The sequence below is a fragment of the Rhagoletis pomonella genome, unplaced genomic scaffold, assembly GCF_013731165.1.
Source record: "Rhagoletis pomonella isolate Grant_MI unplaced genomic scaffold, Rhpom_1.0 Rhpom_scaffold_00004, whole genome shotgun sequence".
In the NCBI taxonomy this organism is placed as follows: domain Eukaryota; kingdom Metazoa; phylum Arthropoda; class Insecta; order Diptera; family Tephritidae; genus Rhagoletis; species Rhagoletis pomonella.
Window position 1 is genome coordinate 13613299 of NW_023458558.1, and position 19926 is coordinate 13633224.

Sequence of the window (19926 nt, forward strand, 5' to 3'; positions counted from 1 at the left end):
ATTTATTACACTGTGCGACAAAAACCAAAAATTTTTAAAACACTCGAAAAAATCCATATATTCACAAAAATAGGAGCCAAATATAGTATAACTGCATTTTTAATTTTTCTCTCTGATGTCAGGATTTTTTTTAAAGGACTTGGAAATTTCCAGGATATGATTGAAAAAAAAAATTATTTAAAAGATTTGTTGCATTGAAAAGTAACATCATGAGCCGATACCCATTAAAAGGAAAAATTTTGTAGAATTAAAAAAAATTTAATTTTTTGTTGCACCAGGACGAATAAATGTTGAAAATGTCCTTTTAAACTTTATCCTTGAATATCCTCAGAATTGTCCTATAATCATTTTTGAAAAAAATATATGTCAAGAACAAATATGTGAACTACCACATCCACGAATTTCGTCCTTCTACCTTCATTAGATTTAGATACAAAAAATGTTACACTTCTCTTATAAGATATTGATAGTTACAATTTAAATAAATGAAGATACTGGAATCATAACACTGTACAACACTCCCCTGGGTATTGGACCAAACCAATTTTCTTTAAGAGATTGAGTCATAGGTAAAAAAAGTAACTTCTCCGTTTATCGAAGTTAGCCTCCGGAATCGATATATGGGCCTTTGAAGTTCGAAATAAAATCTTTGATAAAAAATTATTTTTTATTATTATATGTAAATAACTAAAAAACTAAAAATACAGTCGTAGATCGCCTTTTTCTCTTATTTAAATGGTTTATAACTTTTTTTTTGCAAACTTATATTACAGGTGCTATAAGGGGGCAAAGGTCGGGTCTTCGAAAAATTAAAAACCTATAAATTCAAACAATTTTGAACTGATTTTTAAAAAGTTGGCTTCATTGTAAACGTGATTAGACTAAATATCTTCTTCTCTTCTGATATGAATAAATGTTTGTACACTTTGTATGTAAAAATTTGAGAAAAAAATTTAAAAGGAAAAAATAAATTTTTTTATAAAAAAAATATTTTAAACAAAAAAATTACTAATGCATATTTAAAGAGTTGATATCATTGTAAATGCAAGGAAACCTTCTTTCTTCCTATATGCGTATTTGTATACTTCGTATATAAAAATTTGGGAAGGAATACTTAAAATTAAATAATAGCGTTTTTAAAAAAAAAAAAAATACTAACAGATTTTTAAAAATTTGGTATCGTTGTAAAGGCGATTGAACCCCTTGAAAGCAAAAAGTGCCTTTTTTATAAAGAAAAATATTTTAAACAAAAAAAATTACTAACCGATTTTTAAAAAAATGGTATCGTTGTAAAGGCTACCAGAAAACTTATACTTGCTTAAACCCAAAATTTCGTTTTATATACACAAAAAAAATTTAATTTAAAACATTTTTACCCTCTATATAAACTCCTACCCCTTAGATGAAAGGCTGGCTACGCCCTTGTATACAAAAAAATTGAAGTATTTAAACCGTAGGTATATCGTACGGTCAGAGGACCACGTCAACCGATTTCGATAATTTTTTTTTTGTTTTATAATTTTTAACTTTTGCATCGGAGAGGTAGTATCTCAGAGGTGGTCCCAAACTAATCCCGTTTAGATCCGATCATTGGATCATGAGATATATATGTATATATATAGTTTTTTAATATGAGAATTGAAGTCGTTTTTTTTGCTAAACGGTGTTATAAATCCGTAATTTTTTACACATATTAAGACTAGTTAAAAAGTAAGAGCAAATATATCCATATTTATGCACACATATAAATACATGTATATTAGGGTGATTGATTCGATTTCGATTCGATTCAAACCGGTTTCTATCGGTTTATTTGGATATCTATAGGCGGTTTTTTGAAATCTTGACTTTTCGAATATGGAATAAACCGGATTTTTTTTATCGAACAAACCTGTTTTTTCATTTCATACAAATCTTCGCCTCTTAATAAAAATTTCGAGTGTTTCGAAGTTTTCAAGGCGCAATATTCTTACCGAGTTTGGTGGGGGTTTGTAAAGCGGATACTCGGATACAGCATTTCACATAAGTGGGCGGACTGTGTCCATTTTCCAAGCATTTCATAATTACAGTAAACATGTAAATACATAAATTTATTCATGCTAAAATTCATTTCAGTTATGTGTTACAGCTTTAGATGATACAAGTTAATACCATTGCTTTAATCAGCGAATATAATGATTAATTAAATACTTGCGCAAACATTGTTAAAAAAAGGTAATTGTGTACTGTGGTGAGCTTATGTAAATGCCAGTGTAATCGTTGGGAAATCGCCTGATCAAAAATATACGCTTTTACAAAAAAGGTTTACCATAAAAAGCAGCGTCATAAGGACGAGCATAAGGTCGCGTGCTTCGATAGCTATTGCCGCCGATGCTGTCTGTCGCCACTGCTGCTGCCACCACATGCGCCATATCCTTGGCGCTATTTACTGGTATATATTTGCTGGGCTTGTTGTTTGCATGCTTTACAGCCAATATGCTGTGGCTGCCACTTAGCGATAAATCACTCCAACCACCAACGACGTCACCACCTGCATTTCCCCTTTGATATGTTTTCGTCAGTGGTAATGGTAAATGTACAATCTCGAAATGTGTTCGCTCCTTGACGCCGCCATTGTAGCCACTGCCGTCCTCGGAGCCGGAAAATAGCCATTTAAGCACAAATAGTCCAGCAGTTGCCAATGCAATTTTACTCATCACAAATGACGATGTTGAGAGCGCGGTTAACGTTTTCAGAACGAGCGGCAGCATGATGAACTTTACAATTAAAACACCAATCAGCAACGGCTGCAGGTACTTCAACATTTTGCGTCGCTTATACTTGCCACGACCTGTGTAATGATGCAGAAGAAGAAGAGAGAGAGAGAGAGGTTATTTCAACAGTGTATTATAGAATGTAAGTGTGGACTTAATAATATGAACTGTGAATTAAAATGCAAATATGCTCTCTGTGCGTTAAGTCCGGTGAAATAAAGTTTACATGTCAGGATTTCAGATTTTTAATAATAATAATTTAAGACAGCATGTCGGAAAAATAATTGCGTTTACGGACACAGAGAGTAAAAGTAGTATGTCAGGGTTGCTTTAGGAAGAAAATAAAATAAAATTAGTTAGCTTAATAGTTAGCAGACTTTAAAGCATTATTTTACTTTAATTTTTCAGTTGATTATTCAATTGAATTTGGAAAAGCATCACGATTTTAGCAACTAAAAATTCTGAAAACTCTGCAGTTATTCGTTATTCGCAAAAAGGAGCCAATCGGAAGAAACGAATCCGGAATCACCGTTCTTACAAGTTTTTAGTAGCTCGCACTTGCCATTGTTTTTTTTTTTGTAATTTTTTGTTTGCGCATTTTCTTCCATTCAAAGTATGTTCGACAATAAGGAAATGAGCAACCAAAAATCACAGTAAGTCCTAGCTACTTTAAATTAGCACTTAAATTGCGCTACTAAAATTGAATGGGCCAAAAAACTGCATACTCAGAATGTTTCTAAGAATATCTAGATAGAATAGAAATTAGCCAATTTTCGGCGAGGCCTATTGTGCCTTAGGAAAAAAATCCGCCACTGGATACGGCGCACACTGGGATAATTGATATCGTTATTGGAGATTAATTCCAGAAATTTCACAATTTTAAACGGAAGTTTCTTAAATTTTACTTTAAGTTCCAACCAACCGAAAAACAAAGAAGCTGTTTTGTCGAAAGTCCACCGATATGTACAAATGAGTACTTAGTACAAACCTTCGCTAAATTCTACTGCAGAAGTCTCCAACGCTGCAGCTTCCGCGCGAATCGCTTTCGGTTTTACACTTTCTCGTTGATAAGCTGACACATTTGCCTGCTGTGGCGAATCCTTTTCCGCATTTTTATTATCCACTTCTATTTGTGCAGAATTTGTTGCCATGACTGCGGCCACAGCTGCAGCCTTGCTCTCTTTTTCAGCAAGCGAAAGAGGATTTGCACTGACAGTGGTCAGCAGCAAACAGTGACCGCAGGTTAAACCGCAAATGAACAAAAACACGCTGCACATCGCTATTTTTTGGCGGCGCAAATGCAATAAGTTTTATATATGTATTTAACTAAAAATATCCGATTAAATAGAAGAGAACGTAAAAGCGCAAAATATCCAACCACAATTTTAAAACCGTTGAGTACTTGAGCATAATTCTAACTGAAAATGGAAATGCACTTGCCACTTCAGTTTGTAGTAAATAGCTAGCAGCAGTTGCTGCATGTAAAAGTTACAATTGCAATGAAAAGTTGTGCATCCATACTTGGTGATGTGTGATGTGCGATGTGGGCGAGGAGGAGGCGATCAATGCGCTTTTGTATGAACATTTTAAATTAAAACGCTTCGTTGCGCGCAGACTAAGTACCGTAAAACTATGAAATTCAGTTTTCAGGTTGATTGTCAGAATGTGGCAGCTGGCTACTGAGTGGCTTGTGGTTGCATTACTGGTGTTGAGCGCGTGCTGCTGCCACATTTCAGCTGCAATTGCCGCTGCTGATTCTATGGAAAGTATTTCATTATCCATTAAATTGGCTGCTTAGCTGTTTAGTTGTTGTATCCAAAAGCGTTAAATTATGAATAAGAGCACTTAACTTGTAAGTTTATACATATTTATATGTATGTTGCATTTGAATAAAACAGCTTAAGTGCCTTAAGTAGGTTTGAATTTGGATTAAAAAAAGAGTTCCCTTCAAAATATTTGTTTTTGTTAAGCTTCTATTGAAAGGGCATTTTAAACTATACATATGGCTAGCTAATCGTTACAATTGTGTTTGAAAACCCAATGAAATATTGCTTTAAAGAGAAAATTGCCTAACTCGAGATAAGTTGTTTTATCAAAATGCCACCGATATACAACATATTTTTGATACGAGTACATATTGTATATTGTATGGTAGTGGTATGCACACATAAATATCTGCCTACATACATTCTTGAATTCCAATTTCATCTATTTTCTGTATTCGTTTCAATTTTGCTGCGCTGACTTCATCAATTTGCACACTCAAAAAAAAAAACCAAACAATTTTGAATGAAAAGTGCGGTAATTGTGCCTCAATTGAGTTACAGCCATCAGCATTTTGCCAACCCAGATGGCGGTTGGTTCTAGGTCACATGGAAAGCCAAAATGAAATGGAATTCGTTAACTTTGTTTGAAGCCACTAACGAGTTGACATCAATGTCACTCACCCAATCACTCACTAAATCGGTGAACCAATTCGTTGGGGAGGCTGTTTGAAAAAATTCCCCGAAAGGTAAAAGGCGCTTAAAAACCGTTTAAGTACTGGCAAAAACTATGCACTAGGGTGATTGACTCTATTTTTCCAAACCATTTTCAATCGGCTTTTTTTAGTATTGGCTCGATTTTTTTTAACTTTAATTTTTTGAATAACGAGTAAACCGGATTTTTAAAATCGAATAAACCAGGTCTTCACCTAGTTTATTTATATGTCAGAATCTAAAAGCTCTAAATATTTATTTTAAGAACATTTATCGGCAAGCTTAGGAAAAGGCCAGATTCAGGGCCATAGAGAGAGGCATGTTAAATGAGCTTATGTGACTAGACATATAAAAAGGTGGTTATTTAGTGTTGTCGGAGAATCTTATTCAAATTGGGCAGAAGAGTTTAACTAGCTACAATATCCAGAATGGAGTGGTGTCTTATTAACGCGAGCCTCATGAAGCATCTCGAGCTCTTCGTCTACGATAAGTGAGGTTGGTCTCCGATGATAGAATTGAAGACGGTGTTGATTGATTATCGATGAATGTCCCGTCTATAATATATATATATATATATATATATATATATATACATATATAGTCGGTCTTGTTCAGTGGATGGTTATACATGCTCGAGTTTCCCGACAAAGGAAGGTTAAGAGCGGTGAAACCTATAAAGTGAGAAATTTTAACTATTTTTTTCTGTTTTACTTTTATTCCTAAATACTCCGAACTTATTTTGCTTTAACTATTCCTAAAATAAAGTGATATGCACGTATTTTTGGCAGTCTTATCTTTTGTAATTCTGGTCATGATTTCGGACTAACAATAAGTATTACTTAAGAGAAAATCTGACTTATCCTGAGTTTCGCCTGAAAAAAATTCACCCCAAAATTAGTCATCCGCCCATGGTAAAACAATGGAAACCAAAAGTGAAAAGTGAACCGGTTCGGGGAAAATGAAACTCATGATAAGGCTGAATATGTTTTTTTCTTAATTAGAAAATGGGGAAGCATGTTTTTTTCAAATTGCAATTTTCCGAATAACTCGAATACCCTAGTGTGTACATAGGCAGTTAATATGCTTGAAATGTGGAATGAATTTACTGAGTATTTTTCTTAAAGATTTGTGGCGTATTAAGTAAACAAATTGGTGAATTAAAAAAAAAAGAAAATCCCATCTTCTTTGAATTGCTGAATGAGTGTTGCAGCCACAAAGTGAAAACTTTCAGTTTTGTTTAATCTGTCAAACTTAATGGAAATTTTAATTCATATACTAATTTTCTTGCCCTTTTTACAATAGAACGAAGGTTTTAAACAAATGTTTTACTTTAAAATTGTATAACTTAATATCTTCATAAGTAACTAGGCACATGTCACTCGTTTTCTGGGAGGACGTCACATAACAAAAAAAAAACATTATTAAAAAGTAAATATTCGGCCCTATTATGGTAGTCGCCGTCGATGTCCTTCTTCTCGCTACGCTGGCCACAGAATTTTTGAGGAAGGATGTTCCTGGGATATCTTTTTATGAAAAAATTACATCGAAATCGACAACCATAATTGGGCCGTTTATTTCGCCAAAATTATAATAAAAAAAATTTGTTAGATTCGTAAGCTGTGAGCGCCAGGAGTACTTTTATTCCTTTTAAGATAATTGTTCCATTGCACTAACTGTACTATGTTAAATTGGTGAAAAAGTGCAATGGTTAATTCGGTATAACTGGAGATAGAAAATTCGGAATCGATCCCCACTTTTTATCATTACAAGAGCTTCTGCAAGAAGCGTTTTCCGATGAACGCCATTTGTTCAATAGCACAGTCATCGTCGCAGGCATAATGAAATTTAGAGGGGGCTGGGGCCTCGAAACTATGAGGTAATCTAACATTTCAGGGAAACATTTTTTATATATATATAGGGAAAACTTTAAAGTTTCTCCTACCTAGCTACAACCATAGGCGCATCTGCCCATTATGTCTTTTGATACGGTTTCTTCATAAACAAATTTTTAATCTATAATAGAAGTGTATAATTTTAGTAAAATAAATAAAATAATTTGCGAATAAGTTAGTGGAATAATGAATTTTCAAGTTGACACTTTTCGCAATATTGAATCTGACGCTTCACCAAAATCGCAAATGTCCCTCTGGATTATCGTTTCGGAACACTGTGTGCCGCCCATACAACAGGACAATGTTTGAAAATAAATTGCTTAACGAAAACATTTCAGATTTGATTGAAAATAGATGCATATATTAAACCAAAGCAATAAAGATATTATTCTTCTTAAAATTATGAAATTGTTATTTTGAATTTAAAATAAGATAATATGAGAACACAATATCGGTTAAAAAGCGCTGATACTTTCTGGAGAAACGGCTAAAAATCGACTAAAATTTTGAACTGTTTTTTTTCCGGCTAAAATAAATTCAATCTGGATAAATATAACCGGAAAATGGCTTAACTGACAAAACTGCTGTTTGCTTGCAGCGATTGGAGATGGGGATAGAAAAACAACATAAAAAAATTACTTGGGCCATAAAATCCTCCTACGAGATACATATGTATGTACACAGCATGAAAGTTTCGAAATCTATCAAATTGATGCGCCGGACAGATCGACGTTTATAATTGCTTTATCTTATCTTTACTTTAATTAATCTTTGTTAAATTAGTTAGTCAAATACTCGTAGTAAAGGGTAGAGAGATCAAATTTATTGCTAATACTTTTGTGCTTCTTGAGGCAAGTTACCAACTATGAATTAACTTAGCAGCATAATAAATGTGTTTTCGGCCAGGAGATTACATATTTTATGATGCGCAGTAAACCAACATTTTTCATAAATAAGGCAATTTTTATTTGCGCATAAACATGATTCAATTACAACGATAATTTTTTGTCATCTCAACAAAAATTGCATCAGCTGTGATTCCATTGGCTCGATGCACTGTCAGAGCATCTAAACCACTCAAGGGAACCTAAAACAAACACGAATTAAAGTTGGATGTGCGATTTATACATATCCTTTGTATAGTTTGCAGGGTCACCGACTCGCCGGAAGCTCCCTGATTCGTGGGTAATTTAAGTCTAGGTGGATAATCAATAAATGGGATTTTTACGAGGTTGCTTATGTTGATAGATTGTCAGTATTTTTATTTATATTCAATTTTTTTTGTGAATACAAAGTTCGTTATTGAGCTGCATACCTTTGGTATGTATTATTGATTTCCTCTAAGCAATCCACTCTTTGAAGCATTTTTTATGTCGTAAGAAACACCATTTTCACACATATGTATCTTTATATCTTTTTAAAGTGTACTTGTTTGCTATACCTAATAGGTTATTGTGGAGTTCACCGGGATGCACTTACCTTCCGTTACAGAGCTAAAGAAGAGAAAAGGTACAGCGAAACATTTCACGATACCAGTTTTTACTTTTTCGTCCATAAATTTGAGCTATGTATTCACATCTAAAGAGGTGCGAAATTCCAATTATTCAACTCTTATTAATGCCTGGCATTTCGGCTGTGATGCTTGGCTAGCACTAGACGGAATGTGATAATTAAAATCAGTGAGCTTATTTACGGAAGGATGGGAAGATTGGTAGAGTGGAAATATAGTATTGGATGCAAATTTCGTAACAATTCAAAAGGGTAATTATAAAGTTAATCACGGAATGCCCGACATCCTTCCCGATTGCATCGGAATATTTAATTCTAAAAGTCATCTGAAATTCGGGGCACAACCATAATTAGGCTTAAAAAAAAACAAAACCATTTGCATATTTGCATTTTTATCAGACCCTTTGATTAATAAATTCATCCTTACTGGAATTGGTTGCAAAATTTGCTATTTAACATCTTGCATACCAAGTATGTTCGAATTTTTTTTGTATAGCGAAAATAGCAACACCTTCCACAAAAAAAGCAGCCCTTGATTGGAGTTGGGTTGGGATATAAAAAAGTGACAAAAGCAACAATAGTTTATAAGGCGAACTAAGCGCAGTAGATAGACCAATAGTCTATAAGCTGGGGTCGCTGTGTCGAATCTCGCTGACCGCGATGAAGAAGTCTGATGAGGAGTTTTAGTGATCTCCGATATAACAGCTATAAGTTCTATCATTTATAAACTATAGTTCTTTTTTTCACAATAATTTTTCATATCAAACGGCCTTTTTAATTTTTTAATATGTTTTATCAGGCCAAGAAAACACAAAAAACCAAATATCTAATTAGAATGCTTAAAATTGCAATGAAGATTTTTCGAATTTTGTAAGTTTTGTACAAAGTCTGAAGTTTTGACTTATATGATTTTTTTTTGTTTTTTTTTTTGATAAGGATTAAATAAAGGACATTAGATAATGCTAAAATATCTTTTCAGTATTTATATTTTGGGCACTGAGAGTAAGTAACTTTTTTTTATTTATATATCTGTGGTCCTTAGCAATAACCGCCTAAGTCGAAAAACCTAAATTCGAGAAAAAAGGATTTAAAAAATTGGGTTGCAATGTTAACCTTATGGGGAAACCAAAATTATGTTCGTCTATAACTTTTTAAATAGCATAGCTGGCGAGATGGGGATTTCACATATATGTATATGGATTAGCAAAATATGATAGCATATTTAACTCAATTCTTTCTTAAGTCAACTTAAGCGGTTATTGCTTATGCCCACAAATATGTATATAGATTAGATAGTAGGCAACTCTTTTCAAAATTATTATTTCTTGATAACAGAGCAATTGATTGCCTTTCGTTCCCTAAACTCAAGAAATGTTTATATTTAATTCACTAAAATTTTAGACACGTGGCCACCCTATTCAAACGTTTGTATTTTCACCTAGCAACTGCTTTTTGCCCGTATGTGGGCTCCCTCCTATGAAGATGAGGTCCCAATCATTGAATCAGAGAAAAAACTTTTGAAATTTATTTTAAAAACCCCTGTACTCTTTGGGCTTTTGTCATCGGTTTTGATTGGAACTTAGGTGGAAAATAATTTTCTAGTGGCAATCCTGCCTGCAACTAAAATGACCGCAACTTTCTTATGTAGCGCACACGAAAATAAGCCCAATAGATACGGGTGCAGCGCGACGGCTGAGTATCGCACTTTTGTATTTGATACATACATACTTACATATGTACATATAAAAGTGTTTTATTTTTTTGCTTTGTTTATTGCAGACATGTCTCAAGCGTTTGGCAACTTATGGTATGATAGTAATTGACGTAAATTAGCAGTGTTAGAGTGAGTAGTTGTTGTATCCGGTTTGGCATGCAGGCAAGTGCAGTAGCTGCATGCATAAGCAGCTATAAAAATTTTGAATTCAACAAAATCCAAATTAAACACGAACATACTACATTACAACAAAGAAAGCAAAGGTAAACAAAGAGCATAATTTTTTAGTTTATTGTTTCATAACCTAAACTTAAAAGATGGCGTTAACATTATTTTATACGTTCATACATACATATAAATAGGTACTTACATACACGTGTTCTTATAACTATAAATACACTTAGACCTCTTTTCATGCGGTTTTGAATTTATGCGGTTTTTAAACCATTTCTTCGCTGTAGCGATTTTCCTTTCTTGGGAGTTTTATTACTTTTTTTCATATATTTCATTAATATTCAGTTCTACATTTAATAATAAGTGTTGAAGTGAAGAAATAATATTTTTTTGGTTAACATTGCCTCACTCGATTTTTTATGCGGTTTTTTAGAATTTTTTACATAGAGTATCTGAATTTATGCGGTTTTTGAAAATGCTGGAACGTCTCCCCTGTTTTTTGTTTGAAAGTAAAGAACTCTTTTATGCAGATTTTTTTAATGCGGCTTTCTGAGCAAACCATGTACCGCATAAAAAAAGACCTAAGTGTAGTTGTATAGTACAGTAGCCAACCTTTAAAAAAGTGCGTTTTCCAACCTCATGTTTGCTATTGCGCAATTTATTTTATTTACTCAAATCTGCCTCACTTACTCGGTGCAAAGAGCAGCAGTTGTCATTCATTAATTCCTTACGGCAAAAAAAAAAAAATTATGGATTATCTAATTGTCCAGCGGTGCTCCCTCCGCCGATTACCTAACCTCAAAGTGGTTGCCATGTCGAGCATTTACCAATCTTTCTTAATTACTATCGATTTGCTAATCTTGCCGCCGCTCTTTAAACTTATCACTGTGATGAAGAGCGCAAAGAAAAAGCCGGCTAAGCCGGTGCTGCCGACAAGCAGTGTTAGACCACTAATTAGCAGCGGCACTAATGCTATGAATTTCAGCTTATACGCTAACAGTAAAGGTAACATTAAGTTTTTCAATTTCTTTTTCAATTTTTTTCCCCGACCAATGGTCAACGCAGCTGATGCTAATGATTTTGCTGTAGCTTTGGTTGTATCATTTGTGGCCACTAATTTGTTTGCAGTTGTTGTTGTTGTTTTTGCCGCTGCCGTTGAAGATGGCTGTACTGTAGCTTTTGACCATAAGAGTGGCGCCTCATCGTCTGTTGTTGGTGACATTGACTGTTGGATGGCGGCTGAGTTTGCAGGCGCAGCGCCGGTGGGTGCGCTCCGTCGACCTTGAACTTCAGCCGACAGATGTATGGTGTTCGTAACGGCAGTTGCTGTGTGTGTTGTTGTTGTTGTTGCGGATGCTGCGTGTTCAAATGTGCCGTCATCGGTGGCTGAGGCGAGTTCGCTGCTTGCCAAGTCTGCGAATAAAATTAAAAAAAGTTAAAAAAAGAAGCTGAGCTAAAGAAAAAGTTTGAAATGAGTAATCAACTTGCATGCTGGTGTTTGTTAGGTTTAATTAAATATGCATAGCTTTAGTTCATGAATCAACATGTTAATGAAGTATACTGTTGTATTTATATAAAATGACTTATGGTTGGAAATAGAATAAATTTAAAAGCAAAACTAAGTTAGTGGGCGTTTAGTTAAACCCGAAATAAATTAAAAAGCCAAGAACTGTTTGGCCTTGTAAAAAGAAAAAAAAAATACAAAAAAAGTTGGGTGAATAACTAGTTGAAAATATTATTAATTTGAAACGATTTTCTGAAATGTCTCCGAAGATAACACTATAAATAACACCGTCCGACAAAATTAAATTTTTTTGCAAGAGAGACAAAAGTTATCCGTATATTGCCGTTTTTCTAGATCAAGTCATTTACTGTGTCTATGTATAGGGAAAAGAACCCTTAGCAACTCCTATGCTGAATCGGTCAACAGAATCTGTCACGTGGGATCCGCGCGCCGTTTTTAATTTAGAAGACTGATTTCAGTTTTGTAATCAGGGCCTCAAAATAAGTTTTGGATTTGGTAAAAATCCATCCGCCATCGAACGACATGGAAGTGACATTTTCATGCAAATTTTCGATTTATAAAAATGAATTCAGTTTTTAGTTTTTTTTTGCAAAATATCATATATCTATGGTCAATTCCATAGAAAAGTAAAGCAGCCCGATTTTACATATTGGCATGGGCGTACGCAGAGCATACTAATTTACCTCACTAATTTCTCTTTTTTTTTAACGACTTAAAAGCGAGGAGGAGGTTATCAATTCATCGGAATATTTGTTTTTATGTATGTATATATCTAAGATGCCCGAATCTGTGAGATGGATGGTATGGAAAAACAACAATGATTCAAAAAGGATTGAAAAGAAAACGGAACATGATACTTTAGATGAATTCATGCATATTTGGAGTTAATAAACATGTGTGTGTGTGTGTTTTGCAGTTAAATCTTATAATACTTTCCAATGTGACACCAATACAAATGCTATACATGTACATGGTTCGGGCAGAAATGCCTCCCAAATGTATTGGTACTGAATTTGCACGACGTGCATAGCAACAGTTTAGGAATAAGATTTATGTAGACCAAGATTTAGACAAGGAAGAAGGTAAAGTTGAGTATGTAGAAGAAGAAAGGGATAACTGCAGAAATTGGAAAACAAAGACAAAGGCAAAGAGGGAGGTGAATTTAAATACTTAATATAATGACAAAGGTGGGGATGAATGAATGTAGATGAAGATCGGGATTAAGATAAAGGAAAAGATAAAGAAAAAAGTAAAATGAAACATAAAAAGAGAAAAACATAAAGATAAAAAACCTAAGGCAAAGATAGAAGTATATGATAGAGGTATAGACAATAAAAAGATTAAGCTGAAGAATGAGATATGACTATTATGTTATGATTTGGTATGTTATGGTATGCCATCGTATTCTGTGTTATATTATGTTGGATTATGTTACGTTATGTCATGGTATGTTATGTTATTTTAAGTTAAATTATGTTACGTTATGTTGCGTTATATCATGTTATCGTATGTTATGGCGTTTAACGTATTTCACCACAACTCACCACAGCTCACTTCAAATCACCTCAACTCCCCCCCTTTTCACATCCTCATTTCATGCTAACTAAATTCACCTCTCCTCAATTAACTCACCCCAACTAATGATATTTCATAGCCCGAACACAATGAAAACGACGAGCTAGGGAACACAGCTGTAAAATTATTTTACACGTACTCTTATGTAGATAATTATTTTTGCGACGACAACTGTGGTTGTGACCAGATTAGATTTATTTCTATTTTTCCAGTGACTGATAAGGTTCTTCCTTTTCTTTTATATCAAACTCGTACAAATCCATGATTTTAACCGTAGGAAGATTTTAGATTTTGTCAGAAATTTTAAAAATAATCGAATTGTGTTTTTTAATCCTTCCACAATTTTAGCTCCAACATCTGTTTATGATTGCACAATAGCAATGTGAAGAAAAAATTGATAAGCAAAGCCTTTGGGTTAAAACATACACACCGTACGTGTGCCCTAATTTTATGAGCAAAAATTGTCAAAAACCTAAAACTAAGAACAAGTGTGTAAGCAGATGCCCTCCTGCCTTCATTGCAGATGACATACTGAAAAACTAGCAATATTCGTTGACCAAGTTCACAGAAATTTAAAATTTTCTGACACAACCTATCAGTGCGCTTCCAAATTGTGTAACGTGGCCAGTGCACATTCGAATGCCCATAACTCTGATACCAAAGAAATTTTTTTAAACTCTTTTTCTACAGAAATATAGATTTGACTATGCCTAATCATGTTATCTAAAAACTCGGGTGGTTTTCTGTTATTTAAACGAAAAAATAACCGCTTGTGCTCATATAGCCGAAGTTGCGTATGTAACGTATACGCCCCGTAGCACCACACATTTGCAGGCAGCTAACACGTTTACTGGCATGCCTTATCTTAAAAGTTATATTATTTAAAAGTAATTAAATAATCGGGTGGGAGACTTTTAAACAGTATTCCTTATGCACACACATGTATTCACTTATATAACAATTTTATAGTGAATTTCGAGTGTGCCATTTAAAACTGTAAAAATGGAATTTTAGTTTCTCAAACCACAGTCATTTTTAAAAAATTAAAAAAAAAACCTAAAATTTCAAAAATTACAAAAAAGCTGCGACAAATATTTTGCATGCTGCCATTTTTTTAATTTGTTGGCACATTCTTGAAACTTCACAGATATGTTGTATTTGATGCCAACGTCCATTGCCTTTATATGAACATACTAAGTATTTGGGTAGTTCCCAAATTTATAAAAAAAACCGATTTTAAGGCTAAAATTGTTCAAACACTAGATATTTATATATTTTCTTGTTTTTAAAATATATGCAAGAAGAATGCTTTAGCGCTTATTTTTCTGGTGAGAGAAGGAAGTGACACTAAAAAAAAAAACAAGGAAGGAAATGTGTGTTGAGTGAAATAAGTAGGTGTTTTTTTTGTTAATGCTATTATTGCGACACAAAATCATTACAATCAGCTTTTTTGGCATTACAACTTTACCTGTATCTTCTACGCTGATGATTTGCTTCCAAATTTCACAAAATTGCTTTACTTTGTCTAGCAGTTTTCCCAATGGTGCGAGCACTTCATCGAACTGTGCATCCTCCATTCCACCTAAAACATTTTCGAAGCCATCGACCTCCATGCTGTCATCACCAAGCCTGGCACTATTGCTGATAACGTTAACATTGTAAAGAGAATGGCTGTTATACGCAATATCCTCCTGCCTGTCAAACAATGCTGGTCGCTGTGGTTGTAGTGCAGCGGTGTTGTCATTATTTGCATCGTTTCGTATGTTGCTGCCGTATTTGTTGTTATTGTGTTTGCTCTGACTCTTGTGGTTGTAATTCTGTTGTGCTGCGCTATTTTTGGTGTTGACATAGCGACGGTTATTGTGATTGTTCACACCGCTGTCAGGGCTGCCAACGTGGCTGTCACTGTTGCCAAACACTTGACTTCTCTCACTATCGCTAGGTGGCATCAGCTGACTGTTGTGTTGATTACTTATAGTCAATACATACGGCTCGGCTATGTGCACATCCTGCGTCGACGAATGGTAATTTCCGCTACTGCTTCTATTGTAGCTATAATAGTCAATCGGAAGTACTGTTTGCTGTTTTGGCTGTGTGTCATAGCTGTTAAGCGGATTACTCGGCGGTTGCTCAACCGCTACCTCGCCCTCTGCCGTGGTTGCTGCAGCAACTGCAGTATTTGATGTTGCCTGCAGAATAATCCAATTATCGCGCATTCGTGTTGGCGGCCATGCTGCCTGTTGCTGTGCGTATGCTGCCGCCGCCGCTGCCGACAAATGTGTTGTGGCAGGCAAAAAAGCGGAGGAGGAGGTGTACTTAGCCGATATGGGAGCACTGGATTTAAACTTTTCATAAAGCATTTTCGCCTCGGCGGGCCTGGAACAGTGTGGTGCAAGCAAAATTAACGCAATCAGAAACATGTTGCACTATGTATTTTTCTAGCTAAATTTTTGGGTCTGTAATTTATCACACAAATGTTTTATTGTTTTAATTATTATAGATCACTTTAAATATTTGATGATTAGATGCACTCTTGGTTGTTCGCTAACCGCTGACTACCAACGCAGTTCATTATTCGTTCAGAGTTGTTGCGCAAATAAACCAAACTAACGGATTGGTCAATTTTTTATTAACTAGCCACCGTATGCCCAGCAGATTCTCTTATTTTGCTACACTTATAATTTTGTTTGTGTTGCTGATAAGTTTGTGTTGATTTCGATTCGAATATTGCTTTTGCCAGCACGGTCACCATCCCCATTAATGCCTTACAATAGAAAATCAAAACAAAAATAGAAAAGCATAAAATTATAGTTTACGTAAAAAAATCACTTTTGACTCGAAATTTCTTAACAATTAAGCTACGAAGAGAAAGGCCAAAGAGTTCGAATAGCATTGAAGATTGGTATCAAAAATAAACATTGCCACTGTTCATACATCGGAAACGCATGGCAGCGTGAAAAAAAAAATGAAGAAAGCAGCAAACGCATTAGATAAAAAGAGCTTAATGTATCATTCGCACTCAACTTAATACAAGTGGCCAGTAGTCACCGAACCACAATTTTATTTATTGGGGTTTTTCTCTGACCGCACTCACGCAACCGCTATTTAGATTTGGCTCAATTAAATGGGTCAATCGGATCCAGCGAACCAGATACTAATTGGTCTAAGCAGGCACTAAAACGTAGAACTTAATAGACTTGATTTTTTTTCATACAAAAATATATATTTCAACTAGGGGAATGTACGAGGAAGTTCATCCATAAAATGCATACGAAAATAAGTAGAATGTTGGTATTCACAATTAATTCTGATAATTAGAAAGTGAACATGTTTCAAAAGACATTTCATAAAGACACATCAGGTGCCGAGTATATACATACCATAATTACTAAGTATACCATCGCGATAGATGTCCTATAGCTAGTGGATGTGAACTATGTACTCTTTAATTCCTACATATATCTTACAGATTATTAGAACAAATATGTACTTGCTTATTTATATGTGATAAAATCACTTTTAAAAATAAGAAATAAGTATGTATCAAAGTTCATATATTCGCTTGATTCCAATTATTTGTGAGCGAGGGGGCTGGTGCTTAATGTTGGTTAAAATCCCTTGTTCACTTTTATTTCTATAAAGTTAGCTTTTTCCTGAACATATAAAGATATGATCCCTAAGTTTTTGATAGCAAACTAACAGCCCCATGGCATGTATTTTTTTTGTAAAGTGTGTTCAATGTTAGAGTACGGATTTCTTAAGAAAACCGTATGAAACTGCATTATTTCGTTGTGTGAATATAATAATAAATAAGTGAATAATAATAATAACTAAATAATAATAATTTTTAAAATTGATTTGGGAAAACATGAAGTAGTGTTATATCTCATTTAACATATTTATGTAAGAAAGCACCGATAGTTTCGAATATATTGCAGCATCACTAACTAACTAACTAACTAACGAAACTATGAAATGTATACGCTATCCATAGTTATCCAACACTACCAGTCACATCAGTGAATGTCGAAGGGTGGATTTTCGTCTATTCAACGCTTTTAAACGATTAGCACTTGATTGTCCATTATACTTTTCAATGCTTGAAATAAACTGAATAAAAAAACCAAACGTTAAACTATACTTAAATTTTCTGTTCGAAAACGTCCTACTTCAGAAAACTTTTCAAGAACGCCCTACTTCAGAACTTTATTGAAAAATACCCTGTCTCAGAATTCGTTCAAAACTGCCGCATCTCGGCACATTTTAAATGTATTATCGTTTGAGATAGGTTGTTTTTGAACCGAATTCCGAGATAGGGCATTCTTCATCTAAATTCTGAGATAGTGTGCGTTTCAATAAAATTCTGGAGTAGAGCGTTCCTGAAAAGTTTTCTAAAATAGGGCGTTTTCGAACTGTTGCTGCCGAGGTAGGTCGATCTTCCACTCAGCCATCGATATGCAATAATTTTTACCAATGTTTTAGTGCTTATCTAAGTGCATATAACAGCTTTTTTTTTGTGGCTTTTTTTCGGAACCCTAGTTAAAACGTTACGACGCACAACACTAAGTACAGCTAAATGTGTAAGCACCAACTACTTATTTATTTGTAGTGAATTTTTGCATTTTATGGAACTGAGCTTTTAGAAGTTTGTGAATACCACTTCCAGTTTTTAGAATTGGTTTGAAATATCGCTTTTTACTTCAGTAGTGTCATAATGCAAAAAAGCAAATATTGAGCGAAGTATGCAGAAATTACCGCCACCTCTTCTTCTATGTTGTGTAAAAATTTCATAAGAGTATCTCACTAGAACAAGATATGTATTCATATTTACTATGGGAATACATGTAAATATAAAATTTCAAAACCGTTTTTCTCGAGTTTTACCTTTTGCGAGTTACGACACTATTGAAGTAAATGAGCGATATGTAGCTGCTTTTATTATAATTAACTGTTGGTCCGAATTTTTAAGTTTATGTTAAAGCATAGACAGACGGCAGCGTTGATCTGCATCAACTCATTAATTTGGAATTATGTCGGGAATTAACTGCAGTTGATGGGATTATGTTCTGCAGCTTATCCTCATTATTAATGCGTACTACAATTATGAAGGACCCAGGTTCGATCTTCGGTTCGAGCGGTTGCAAAAGAGAAAAAAAATTTTTTTAATTTTTTTTTTAATTTTCTACTTTTTATTTTATTTCATTCATATATATTGTATTTTAGTTTATTTTCTTTTGTTTTACTTTATTTTACAATAAATTTTTTTTTTGTTAGCTAATTTATATTTCAAGGTATAATTTCATTAGAACAGTCCACACCAATATTAAAAAAGAAAAGTACGAATTGAATGCATTAAAAAAATATATGAAAATTTTACTGGCCGTTAAACTCGAACCTAAGACCTAAGTTCGCAGGTTGCCTGTCAGGGTAAAACTTTGATCAGATCAGCTGCGCCGTTAATCCGAATCAACGTTGCCGTCTTTCTATGCTTTTGCTCTACAGTTTTGCTTTCTTTTTTGTTCTTGTTTTTCTAATTTTGTCTTAGTGCTTGGCCCTTATGGCCAATGACTGCTTTGTGTCGTAGACCATAACTTTTAACTTCAATTTCTGTACGGTTTATTGCCCCACGAATCATTAATAAAAACATCAAAGCGGCCTGACGATGTTGATTTTATTTGCCGATGTTGCTATTGATCTTAGGGCAGGTAATCTGTGCTATTTACTGCTCAAACATATGTGCATTAGGGTGGTCCAAAAACAGTAAAGATTTTTCTATATTGAAAAAACGTATACCCCAATTTTTTATTATTTTTAAATCAAAAAATATTTAGAGGCCGCTCAAAGCGGTCAAAGTTTTCCATGTATTTTTCTTATGGGAAAAATACAATTTTTCATAGAAATGATATAGATTTCTTGAAAGTCAATAGTTTTCAATCGGAAAACTCTGGTCCTTCTCTTAAGGAGGCTTTCAATAATAATACCTAATTGTTTATTTAACCACTTCTTAATACTAACGATTTTTTATTGATCGCCTAATTGCATTTTTCGGGGTTTTTGTGGGTTTTTGGCGGACCTATAAATTATAGTTGCGATGAAGAAATTGTTAAACAAACAATTGGGCATTATTATTGGGAATCTCCTGCAGATAAACAGAGTCTTCTGGTAGAAAAATGTAGTTTTTTAACTGTTCTATACCATTTATACGAAAAACATGGAAAATTTTGGGCGCTTTGAGCGACCTCTAGATATTTTTTTGATTTCAAAACAAAAAAATTAGGGTATATTTTTTCGGTACAGAAAAACAATC

At 34.1% G+C, this 19926-nt stretch overlaps 1 protein-coding gene across 1 annotated transcript; it reads right to left on the bottom strand.

Annotated features, from left to right (window-relative positions):
- Window positions 1–2116: 2116 nt before the first annotated feature.
- On the bottom strand, window positions 2117–2826 carry LOC118738402. Its single transcript, XM_036469328.1, has one exon. It carries the CDS (start codon window positions 2802–2804, stop codon window positions 2292–2294), a length of 513 nt encoding a protein of 170 aa, XP_036325221.1. The 5' UTR covers window positions 2805–2826; the 3' UTR covers window positions 2117–2291.
- Window positions 2827–19926: the final 17100 nt, after the last annotated feature.

Coding starts and splice junctions, on each gene's coding strand:
- LOC118738402 (XM_036469328.1), bottom strand. CDS start 2,804: ATGTTGAAGTACCTGCAGCCGTTGCTGATTGGTGTTTTAATTGTAAAG.